Source organism: Cinclus cinclus, chromosome 4 (genome assembly GCF_963662255.1).
Source record: "Cinclus cinclus chromosome 4, bCinCin1.1, whole genome shotgun sequence".
In the NCBI taxonomy this organism is placed as follows: Eukaryota; Metazoa; Chordata; class Aves; order Passeriformes; family Cinclidae; genus Cinclus; species Cinclus cinclus.
This window is the reverse complement of record NC_085049.1, coordinates 70,347,505-70,360,510: the sequence shown is the minus strand read 5'-3', so window position 1 is coordinate 70,360,510 and position 13,006 is coordinate 70,347,505. Positions and strand designations below refer to the sequence as shown.

Genomic DNA, 13,006 nt, shown 5'->3' with positions numbered 1-13,006 from the left:
TTTCAAGACACCATTAAATCTTTAGCCTCCAAGTGCTAAAACACTCTCAGTGTTTTAACAAGAACATATGCATCATATGGGAAGCAGGAAATGACACCACACTTTGATGCGCTGCTGAAATTTGAAAAACAAAGCAGTAGCAAGAGTGTCTTCTGCAAGATGTGTTACTTTCTGCTGTTATTTTTGAAGAAGATAGGATTAATTTCATGCTGTCTTGCATGATCAAGGGCAGCATGAGGATAATAATCAAACATATTCTATTGCTAGCTGCCACAAGTGATAAATACAATGCATAATTAAACAAGCAGCACCTAGACTGCCTGGAGGAAACAATTATTTAGCGCTTTCATTAGGACACACTAATTTCTCTAATTTTTTCAGTGCATTCTTACATTTCAAAAATAGCTTTGTATAGCATGAAATTCTATGAGCTCCTGTGGCTCCAGAACTGCCCGCTGGAAACAGGCATTGCTGGATAAGTGCCCACCTTGTGAGTACAGGAGGATCTGCATCTCCAGAAGAACACAGGTGAAGACCTGGACCAGGTTCTCCAGACCCAGCAGCTCGAAGACCTCCCTCAGAGGGTAGTCAGAGAGTGGCAGCTCATTGGGCCCAGGTCTCTGGCAAATGATGGGCTCGTAAACCCCATAAAACTTGAGTGACCTCCCCGGGGGCGGCAGGGGCACCTCGTAGAGGATGTTGTGGATGTAACTCTCCAGGGGCAGAGGCGGTGGCTGCTGGGAGGTCACCGCCTTGTAGAGCTGGATCAGGAACTTCTTGCAGGCTTGCATGAAGGGCAGAGGGGTGATGAGGCATATGCACTTGGAGACGTAGAGCGTGTCCCTGCCGATGTCGTAGGAGTTGTAGCGCTGCAGCTTGGCGAGGGACGTGGCGTCGCCCTCGTCGACGCTGCTGGCCAGGGAGTCCATGCTGCAGGAGGAGGAGGCGCAGACACTGCTGTACTGCTCTGCGTTGTGCATCTGGTACAGCGTCTGCATGGCTGTGCAGATCTGCTTGCTCGTGACCTCCTCGTAGAAGGTGAGCACAAAGCCGTACGTGCGGGAGCCGTCCTCCCTGGTGATGATGAACGAGTGCAGCTGCGGGTCTCTGTTATCCGCCTGCGTCCTGAAAGACAGCCCCTTGGGCATGCACAGCTGGGAGGGAAGACAAGAAACAGACAGAGTTACTCAGGACACAATTTTATTCTGCTATTTCTGCTGTACAGGCACATTCATCTTATCCGCTGCACCACAACAAGCCATTCACCTTTAGACGTAAAAAGAATACAAGAACAAACAGCCTAAAACTGATGCTACTTAAGAGGGAGTCATGAAAGGAAAGCACCCTCCGAAATAATCCATCTATTAAGTCATTACGACTCATTTTCATTACTTGCTGGAACTGTTTTCACTACTGAATAGTCTTTGTGTCATTTACTTAAGCATCATATAAAAACATCCAGTTTTGCTCTCATTTGTGTATAACATGCCCACAGTACTCTGAAATCAGAGAGCCAAGGAAGCATCTTGTACCCTGAATTAAAATTACATAGACTTCTTGGAATTCTTTGATCTTCCCTAATTTTCTTGGGGAAAAAAAGCAACAAACAAACCAAACCCCAACTGACTGGCAGCTATTACATTTACTTTCTTCTCTAAGTGCTACCAAATAGCTTAGACTGGAAAAAAGGAGGGGCAGGGAGGGAAATACCCAAAATCCATGAAAGCCTCATTTTTTTTATTTACCTCTCAGCAAAATCCCTTGCAGTGATTCTGCTATACTGAGTGTTTCCCTGAAGCGTGGCCCTTGTGATAAACCAAGGCATTTTTCCAGACATTCTTTGGGAATGCTATCAACCATCTAATACAAAATAACAAACATCCAGCAAAACTTGTTTGAATTACGCATCAGCAGGAAACTCATGTTAGACATGCTAAGTAAGTATGTTTATAAATGAAGGACAATAGCTTCATTTGAAACATCTGAAGAATCAGAAGGAAAACCTTCAAAGTGTTCCTTGTCAAAAAAGGCAACAGTAGAAACCAACTTTACCACAGTGTGCGAACTCAGGCACAACTGAATGCATCCCCTAATGCCTCACCTTGACCAGGAGAAAATTACTGTGATGCTGGAAGAGATCAGGAGAAATAATTATATATTTTGAGGTACATCCTACCCTGAACTTCAGCAGTGCACCCCGCAGAGACCATTCAACAGCCTGGTAAAGCTGGGAATCAGGCAAGTAGTCCAGACTCACTTCACACCAGGCTGTCAGGCCCCTAAATTATTTAGGACAGCTCTTATGTATTGCTCAAAAAGGTGATGTGTAGGGAAATAAACAGCCTGAAGTTGGCAGAAGAATTTAATTCAATTGATAGGCTTTGCTGACACAAACCATGAAATTGCAGCTTGAACTATTTTTGAAGAGCAGCCACATTTTTATTCAAGAGCTTTATAGTTTTTATTGAGGCATTAACGGGAGTGCCATGGTTAAGGCTTCTCCAATAAAGAAGTAGTAAAAAGCCTTGTTTCACACATTATTTAAATTTATTCTCCACAATAAATATCTCTCTTAACCTCATTTTTTGGCAGGCTTGCTTAATAAAAAATTATTTCTAGAATATGGGCTTTCAAAGGTGGCTCTAAGCCTTATCAAAGCTGACCAGGCTGAAATCATAGACTTAAATCTCAATCAGAGATTAAATTTTCTTCACTTTACAGAAAAACACTTGGACAACCAAGTTAGATACACTATTACAATCAGGAACAGATAGGCATCAGGGAAATTCAGATCAGCTGAGGCAGTTTAAAAAGGCTGCTTAAATAAATTTCCTCCAAGCCTTAATTATTATTCCTTTGTCCTTTATATACTGGGTAAACACACACAAAGGGATGCCCATCTATTAAGTTTCAGCCACAACTTGACACATGCAGAATATTGACCTTTTAAGACCCTGGCTGCAAACCTTGGCCCAGAGACTCCTGCTGTTTTTAGACCTGTAAGGGGACACAGAAAAAAGCAGAGGGAAAAAAAAAAAAAGAAGATGGGAAGAACTGAGGCAGAAGGAATGACCAGGAGTCACTTAAGAAACTAAGATCAAAAGGAAGAGCCTGTAATCATTTTCTAGCAATACAGAAAGCTTTGAATTTGCAGTTAATGCATGAAAACTTTCATTTTGGAGCCTTGGACATCAATCACTTCCCATCTCATCTGTGTCACACATGCCACAGGAGAGTGTTGGAGAGCAGCTTGGGATGTGCTAAGGGGGTGAAATTTTAAAATTTTAGCCCGCTGGTGTGAATCTGGCTCACTAATGCTGAGAACACAAGTCAGTCACCTGCACTGCATCTTTGTATAAACATGGAGAACAATCCAAGATTACTAATCAAAGGACAGGATTTTGGTTTCCTGAGCACTTTACCATTTATATTTAAAGGTATCCATCAGCAGAAAACCATGGAATTGCACCATTTTTGCAATAAGGCTTACAACCAAAATGGTTTGTAGAAACAAAGGGAAGCTGCACAAGGACAGATAAAAAGGTATCAACTAATCCATAACCCATCTCTGGAAGTCCTGAGTAGGAGATACCCTTTCCCCAAGCACAGAGGCAGGACACACACAACCCCCATAATCCCTTCCTCCTTCTTCTCCCAGCCATCATAGTTTGCAGGTATTTCTGAACCAAAGGCCCCCTCTGGACCACTGCCCACTAGCACTGGTTCACCTCTTCTCCATTAGATCCTTCAATTCACTTTTTAAGCCTCTACACATTTCTCATGCCATGAAATGCATGCTCACAACACGCCATGGCAGAAAATTGCACTGTGGGCGAGGGGGTGGAGAAAAAGATGCTTTTGTTTGTGTTAAAGCCTGCTCCTTCAAATTCCACCAGGGAACCTTTAATTCTTTTATTTGAGTATATGACACATTATACAGATAATGCACCCTTGAGCTTCAGAAACACAGGCAAAGATTTATATACCTTGATGAATCAGAGGGCTAAAACAGGAACTCGTATTACAAAAATTTCTATACCTTGCTACTGAGAGCTTCAGTTTGGTACAACACATACCTGCAGAATGGTCACAGAAAATAGTATGTGAGGTTAGGCAGGGATAATCACAAAAAACAGCAGGGGGAAAGACACAATTCCCTATTAAAGGGAACTCTGTACTTCAACACATACTTTGAAACAGAGAGAAAACATGACTCTTTGGCAGCTTGACTGTTTGGGATTTCAGGGGGCTATTTTTAAAACAACAGGATGGTTCCAGAAGGCAATTGAAATTCCTCAGGCATCCAGCAAAGCCAGACTTCTCACAAGTTAACCTTCAAGGATTTATGCATTTTCTTCTCTGAGGAAAATTGCTTCTGGAAGCTCACATAAAGCAAACACATAGGCAGAACTAATGCAGCAAGGCAAGATCAGAAAGGCCAATAATTACCTCAAGGGATTCTGTGGAGGTGGATATTGCTTTAAATGATGTTTCAGATCAAAACAATAAAGAAGTTTTCCAAAAGATAATTTAAAAGATCATTAAATACCACTGCTGTTAGTAAATGCTTTTTCTTTTTTTCCTCCAAGATACATTGCAAATGAAAAATGTGTTCAGTGCAGCTCAGTTCAATTATTTTAATAGGTCTCTTGCTGGTTTTAGCATTCCATTTTTGTCTGATACTGTGATCACACTTCTTGAATATTAGACATTCTCCACTGGAACATGAGAGACAAATAACACAGCAATTCCAGCTGCTTTATTCCTGCTGCACATCCCTCATCATTTCACACTGGAACACCCCCAATGCAAAGGCAGAACTAAAAGGCACCAACAGCCTTGGCAGCTGACCTATTAACATCTTAACTGCTGACAAAGCATTGCTCTGAGTCCTTCATGCCATGTACAAGCAAAGTGATGTGGAGACCAGCCCAAATACCACCCCAATTCCAGCAGGGCACATTTGGAAGCAGATGATAGAAATCCCCAGCTGTCAGCAGGCAGAGGGAGTGACAGGGCTCATCTCTGCCTTTCTATGCAAGTGCAGTGCACAGTATCAGATCTGTGTCACTGCTGCCTCCAGCTCCTGCGCTTTTGTGTTAAATAACTGGCACAGTGCTAAAAATAAAATACGGTGGAAATGGAGATGAGCTCCAGATTTCTGCATCTTCATGACTGCAGGGAAGTTCCAAATGCATTTTTACATTTGCAAAAGTCAACGTAATACAGGTTTTATGTATTTCCCACTTCTCCATTTGCTGGGCGAGGGCCAGGAGAATCTCCTGACTTCCCACTTGCACCATACAACAAGGTCAGTTCTGTTTTGAAGCAGGTAGTCCTGCCCTCCTCAAATGCAAAGCTCATCTAACCCAGACTGGGGGAAGGGGCTCCTTAATTTTCCAGTACTGAGTTAGACCCATTACACCTTTTGGAAAAGAGCTAGAAGTGGTAATATTGTTCAAGGTTACTGTTACAACAATTGGTTACTTTTGAATTAAGGAACAAATGGCATTTTCTGTACTGAGATGCTCAAATACCAGTAACCTGTTGTCTTTGTGAGGTTATGTTAACAAGTGCTTTGGTGACTGTGGAATCATCCTTTAATTACCAGCTCTTCAGAAAAATTCCCAGTGGATCATCATCAGCCTTTCAGTTGTCACTGCCCACACTCCAAAAACTGTTTTCCCCTCCCTTCCCAGTCCACGGGACTTAGCCACACAAATGCTCACATCAAATGTAACTGAGAGGAAGGAGATGTACAGGAGATGTATTGGTGCAGAGGTGCCATTAAAAGTGATGACCCAGCAAAAGCTGGGGCTTAGGTAAGTTCCAGTCTCTGCCTAAAGACTCCCCTTTCCCCTGTCTGCAGAAGCAAGGTGTTCTGTATTCAAAAACCTCACATGGATATCAGAATCTTAAAAGTCCTTGGTTTGCCTCCTTCCTACCTGTGGACAGGTGTCCTAGGTGACCACACTCCTCCTCACCCAGTCCCTGCTTTCCATGCAGCATGCCCTCTTAGTCCCAGCAGAAGCACCACAAGGGCTGGCTGAAAACAGCCCAGGAACCTCTCAAGAGCTGTCAGGTAACAATTTCAGAAGAGAGTTTTTCTTTACCTACCATGTTGACAGCATCCTGGTCAAAAGGGTTCCACTCAATGTTCTGAGGGTAATGGGCCAAAACTTTGGACTTGAAGGTTCTTCTTATGGGACTCTGGTCAAAATTCTCTCCTGCAACAAATGAAGAAATAATGACTCAAAACAGCAGTGAGGCTTCAGAGAGAGCAGGCTCAGGTTTTCTTTCTCTCTTTTTTTTTGGTGAAATCTGATAGAAATGTTGACTCTTAACAGAGGCACTACTTTTAAAAGAGAAACAGAAAAGATTCCCATCCAGTCTGACCTCACCCTCCTTCCCACAAAATCTTACTGCAGCTGCAACACAGCTTCCAGTTTAGTAATTACAGAATGGAAATATATAGTCAAGAGAAAAATCGCTGCTGAAATTTTATATCAAAAGACCTTGCAATCAACTGGATTCTTGACCTTCTCCTGCAGCTAGAGTATCAAGAGATAGCTTTACTTAGTCAGTGAAAGAGCACTTTCCCTCAAGTTTGTCAGAAGCTGCCTCTAAGGTCAATAAAAAATATGAGTACCTCTTGGCTATTATAAATTATTCAAGCATTCATTATAGATGATCTTTTTGATATTACAAGTCCTATGTGAAAATTAAACATTTATTTTTTCTACATGAAATTTCAAGGACAGACTTCTTCCACACAAAGAATCCAGCACGAGCAAAGAGGAAATTGAAATTAGACTTCAAGCAGAAATGCATCCAGTTATCAGCATACAAATACTGTATTTCACAGTGATACTGTTAATGGAGTTTCCCCCACTGGATTGTCTACAGCATGCAAAACAGTAATCAAAGCAAGTAGGTCTTAAAATCTATTAATAAAATGACCATCTATTACACTATCACACTAAATGAGCTTTTCCAACAGCACTCACGTGCAAGTGCATTCTGAGCAGGGACTTAAAACCTTTTCCTTCCCAAGCCATCTCTAAATCCAAGATTTTAAAGATAGTGTTATTTTTTACACAATACTTATTTTGAACACGGGATTTTCCACGCAGCATCATAGTGGTGGAATCACCATCTTTGGAAGTATTCAATTAACATGTGGATGTGGCATTTGGGGTATGTTTTAATAGCAAAAAGGCAGGGTCAGGTTTAATGGTTGGATTTGATAATCTATGAAGATCATCGTCATGGCTGAGTTACAAGCTCAGACAAGTATACCAAAAGCAGAGAACACTTCTCTATTTCAGAACATGGCAGTAGAATAACCTCTTTTTTTGGTCCAAAAGCTCTTTGCAGAGCCATTAAAGACACAGTGTCTTTATCCACCAATTCCCAAAATTTCATAAAATAAAGATCCCACCATGCAAAGCCAGTAAAAAATTTTTCTCCAGGTATGTACTTAGACATACTCAGCAACATTTTTAGGTCTTAGAATCAAATAGCAATTAACATGCTTGCAAATTCGAAGAAACAGGCATGGGGTTATTTCCCAATTAGATCTTCATTCTCACATCTGACAGAGTTTACCTTACCACTGTGACTTGGCAGAAAGGGAGATACTTGATATGAAATTTATTTGGTTGCTTCTACCAAAAGTTAGAAGAGAATATCTGGAAAATTTCATAAAGTTCTCTACCACTAATTCTGACTGTTGAAATTTAAATTTCTTTAAAGGTTTCCCTTTTCTTGACCAAAAAAAAAAAAAAAAAAAAAAGTTTTGGTTATCAAGTATAAGCATTGGTTTAAGAAATCCAGCTGCCCAAAACCAGCAGTTACAATGTCCTCATAGGCTGACAACATGGATATTTTTATCCAGCAAAGTAAATGGCACAAACAACTTACCTTTGTAGAATCTCTGCAGTGTTTGCATTTTACCACTCCAGTGGTTTACGAAAAATATAAACTTAAGGTAAAACACACATAGGGAAAATACAATTCTCTCAATCAGTGATCATGAGGGAAAAGAGAAGAGCCACAGCACCACACTGGAGTAAATCAACATGCCATTAGCTTGAAAGGACACGACATTGCTCCCTCCATACAAAGCTGCCTCACGGAAAGACAAGCAAGGCAAGCTTTTAGAGGAGATACATAATTTAGGAAAAAAGAACAGTACAAGGATGTGACAGGAGCAGCCTGTGTGTGAGGGTGAAACATCACCATTTGCCCAAACTAGCAGGAAACACCCCAGCTCTCACCAAAACCAGATGGGAGGCATGGACCATGACAGGCAGCTCCACAATGACAAGCAGCTGGAAGAGAACCACAGGGAGCAGAATCTTCTTGGCAAACATGAGGGAAGGGATCTGGACTGAAGGGTACCTGATACTATCAGCTCTCAGCCTTGGTAGCTCTGAACTGCTGAGGCACACGTGACAGAGAGAATTTACTTGCTGGTATTCTAGACCAACGTGCTTTTAAGAGCTTCTTTGCTAACTTTCCAAACAGGATTAGCAAGGCACGTTTAAAGTGAACCAAATATTAAATGCAAATTGAATCAATTTGCTAAAATACTAATGGCCAGATAACAGCACTATGAATATGGACAGGAACGCTGTATTTGATGCATGCTGCCCATGCAAACAGCACAGCTTTCAGACAGAGACAGCTGCCTCTCAGAGCCAAAATTAAAAACTGGGTTCGAATTGAATCCTTTTGCTTTCAGGATATTTAAAAACAAAGTTCACAGACTTTTAAAAATTGTGCAAAACGTGTCAGCTTCAGTTTCCATTTCATTTGGATACTGCATCCTGTTAATGGTACTCTGAGACAACTTGTGCCTTCCTTTAAGGAGCTGGCTTTTAAAGGGACATTTAGTTTCAAATTAAAGGCAAATGGTGAAGCGATGGATGCCAGACCAAGACAAACCCGTACTAATTTAATTTCAAAACAAAAAGACTGCTAGAAGATTAGAAAACAAGCCTGATCCATGTTTTGGATGAAGGTTACAATTACTAGGGAAATGCAGCTACAGCCATGAGGTTATTTATCATGATGACATTCATAAGAGTGATCCTACGTAAAAATGTAGTGATCTTCAGGTTTAAACAGATCTGTTTCAATTAATTGCCCCAGTGACAGAGCTTTGTACCAAACAGGCAGAGGCATCTTCCACCCACACCCTCTGGTCCAGGGAATGCAAGCTATCTGTCACTCCTTCCAAGATCTGGAATGTAGACAGGAATGCTTGTGACTACAGAAACAAAAATATCTTTTATTCCTTTAGAGGAACATACTGGGAGCACAAATACGCACAGTGCTTGTGGTGACCACCTCTGTGGTAGCTACCTCTAATTAAAAGTGCTCATCACACCCAGCCATGTCCTTTCCCTGCAGATGGAATTTTGTTAAGCTCATTAAATAACAGGATGACCCTGCACAAGAAGCAAATAATACACAACGTGCGAGTGAGAAAACAAGATGGGCACAGGAATAGCAGTGCTTGGCTGGGGAGCAAGCAAGCTGTTAATTATCAGGTGCAGGAGCTGGTCAGTGCAGAAACTGCTCTGCTGCTTCTCTTCCATGCCTCCCCACGATGCCAAGGTGGCAGTGGGAGGCTGATCAGACTTCAAGGAAATTAACTCAAAGTTCTTATTTCTGACCTCACGTTCTCATACTCTCGCAGCAGAGGATGGAGATGATATGAGAGGGAGGACTGGGACAAGGCAGACAAAACAGCTTTCATTTCAAAGTTTTAAAATCTGAGTTGCCTGTAAAATGGTAGTGGATTTTGGGGGCCTGAGGAGGAGGGTAGTGTCTAACCTGCCTTTTGTGTGCCAATATGTAAAGGAATTAATGGATCATATTTAAGCAGGAAACCATGAGGGGACGTGTACCTTGTCTATACATCTAAAATATTTGGAAGTTTTGGGGCGGGGATGTGTCTATGTGAACCTCACCAGTATTGCTATTTAAATCTAGACTACAAAATCAGCTCCCTTGAGGTGTCAGGAAACTTTGTGTCTCTCTAGCAGAAATTGATGGAGCTGAATCTTCCAGTCCCCTGTATTCACAAATCCACATAACTAAGCCTCATTAGATTTCTGGTTAAATGTCCTCTAAAATGGCCTCATCCAAGATATTGTTCAGTCTATCATGCACAGAGATCTAGCACAGTCTCCTCTCCACCAATATATTGACAATATACTGACATCACTAATGGGATTTTGCTGGACAACCACATCTGCCAAGAGAGCTTCAAGAAATAGAACAAAATTTTGCAAATATTGATTTAAATTAGGCAAAGGGATGAAAAAGTCCAAGAGTTTTGGTTTTGATTTTGATCTATGATCTTTAATTTGATTGAAGAGGAGTTAGAAGACTGAAAATAAAGAAATAGAGAGGTCCTGATCATTGTTTTATCCTTAACCCCTCTTTACCTGAGGTTTTGTCTGCAGTGTCTGAGCTCTTGCCATGGAGATCTGCTTGTAGATATTGGCGCAGGACTACACAACATAACAAACAGAAATAAAAAAAGCAAGTATGAACAAAATGAAAAGATATGCAATGTACTGGGGAAGGGAAAAGACATGAAGCAGACATTAAATATTCCCCCTCACAAAGTCTCTTCCCCCCACTACTGGCAAAGGGTAAATCCACATGATAAATAAAACCTTTCATGACTGGATTACTATAGAGGTGTTGAATGCAATGACAGACATGGCAGAAATACTTGTCAAAATTAGTAACAAGATTAAATTCTCAGCACTTCAAACAACACACTGCTTTACAGCTTCCCTATTATGAAAGACATCTTTGTTCACATATTGAGCCCTTCCAGAGCCTGAGAAACTCAGGGGAAAAAAACACATCAGTCCTTCAGCTAGTGTTGAACTAAACCAAATAAGTTTTATTTAGTATAATGCTGTGTTGTTACACCTTCAATCCTGTACTGCATGCTGTTTTCAGGACTTAGTGAAGTTACCTAATAGCTCTATTCATCATTTATGCCTCATAACGGGGTGGTTTTAGACTAAAATTTGAATAAATAAGTTATATTTAGAACTTGGATGAATAATTTTAATGTCTTCCAGCAACAGCTACCACTTCTAAAGGAAGAGCTTCCTGCTAGCATGTCTAACTGAGGTTTCTTCCAATGCTTTGCTCATCTCCTGCAGACAAACAAAAATGTTTCCACAGATGCCTTGGCACTTCTTCGTCAAAAAAAAAGTCACATTCACACACTACACAAAGACATTACACAATCCTCCTCAAATTAAATCTCTTTTTATAGAGCTGCTGCCTATGTTAAAGCTCCAGTACCATTGACCTCTCTGGTGATTCACTCTCTAGCTGTAAATTCAGGGTAGTTCTGCTACAACCTCCTACTCGAGCTGTTAATCCAGACATCAGGGTAGAGCACACAGACAGTTCTGCCAAGGCCAGAATTTTGGGAAGGTAACCCTCAGCAGAGGGCACAGGAGTTCTTTCAACTGAGATTTTTAGATGTGAATTTGTATTTTAGGATCATTTTCTCTTCTCTTTAGGAGGCACCTGAAAATAGCCCACATTCAAATCTGCAGGATGATGTTTTTCCACCCCACGTGTCTTAAGTTATTTCATTCTAATGTTGAGGTGTTTGAACCAAAAAGTTGTGGAAGTGTTAAATTAAAAGAAAAAAAAAAAATTGTCAAAGCTAGAGATGCCTCTTGCTAATGGCTCATATCCACACCACCTTTACAGGTCTCTCTGCCAGGCTGTCCTTTCAGCTGTGCCCTGAAGATTTTAATTCAAAGGGAATTTGGCACTGAGCTCCCACAGAGGAAGCCACTACCTCTGCAATAGGAAGAGTGAAAAGGAGCAGCCCATGAAACAACATAAAACCAGATGCTCCATCTGGCTTGATGCCCATTTCAGTACCTGGACCTTTTATTGTCATCAATCACATGGCTGAACAGTCACAGAAGTCATGTAAAAACTCCTGCACAAGTCAAATTGACAACAATGATACAAACGCAGAGCTATGGACACTCCCCTGTGTTTTACAGCCTAATTCTTTACACAAACACAGTGTAATGAAACACTATTATTGCCACAAATTAACTACACTTGGAAAAGGTGCAGTATTTTAAAAATTCTATCAAAAGCAAGATTTGTTCACATAAACGAGCATGCGTACATAAAGAAGAAAAGGCTCTTTAAATGAGAAATTCAGTTTGCCATAATCTCTTCCTTCTGTCCTTGATTAAAATACTGACCTAGCTGTCTGCTGAATAACATTATACAGCATCAACACTGTCAGTCTTAAAATAGCCCCAAGTCCCAGCTGCCAAGAGACCACAGACATGTCACTGCATTAGCAAGTAAGTATGAATTACACCATCCCTTTTACATCAAAATTGCATTAGAATCTTGTCAAATCCAAAAAATCAAATTGCATCAGTTTGGGTGATTTTTTGCAGTGGAGCAGGCAGAGTTTAATAAACTGGTGCCCAAGGCATGGTGCTCCTACACAATTACCTTGGAGTCTGTCTCCAAAGGCTGAAGGCATCAGCAAGTGACTGTGGAGCAGGTATGAAACCAGATGTGTAGTTACAAATACAGGGAATTACTTATACTTTGGGCCTTTATTTTCTCTAGAAATCAAGGTATGGAATTCACTCATACTATTCACACTGCCTTTACAAGTATGGACTCCCAGTCTAGGGAAAACATGCCCCAGGGATTCTTGGCCTGTCCCATTTACATACAAGGGCATATTTTATTTTCTGCTGCATATTTATATTAAAATCTGCTGTATTTTTTTAACACTTGATATGGAATGAATGAGCATTTTCACTAAAAGAGAACACAATCTGAGCAACAACTAAATGTTCATTTAAGCTGAAGTTTCACATATCATTATTCTTAAACTGCCTAGTTATACAGGACATGAGCAATGTACCTAACCATGTTAGAAAATGAAGAGTTTGAAATACAGCCCTCA

The 13,006-nt window shown here is 40.9% G+C and overlaps 1 protein-coding gene across 3 annotated transcripts in view; it reads right to left on the bottom strand.

Moving 5' to 3' along the window:
- The window catches only part of DENND5B (DENN domain containing 5B), a 100,752-nt gene that overhangs the window by 46,955 nt on the left and 40,791 nt on the right, over positions 1–13,006 (bottom strand). For 2 of the 3 annotated variants that reach the window (XM_062491532.1, XM_062491533.1), the window contains exons 2-4: positions 10,461–10,526; positions 6,118–6,227; positions 488–1,154 (exon numbers count right to left, since the gene is read on the bottom strand). In XM_062491532.1, the coding sequence (XP_062347516.1) occupies positions 488–1,154; positions 6,118–6,227; positions 10,461–10,526 (843 nt within the window). The remainder of the gene's footprint in view (positions 1–487; positions 1,155–6,117; positions 6,228–10,460; positions 10,527–13,006) is intronic. The other variant, XM_062491534.1, reaches the window with a different exon arrangement.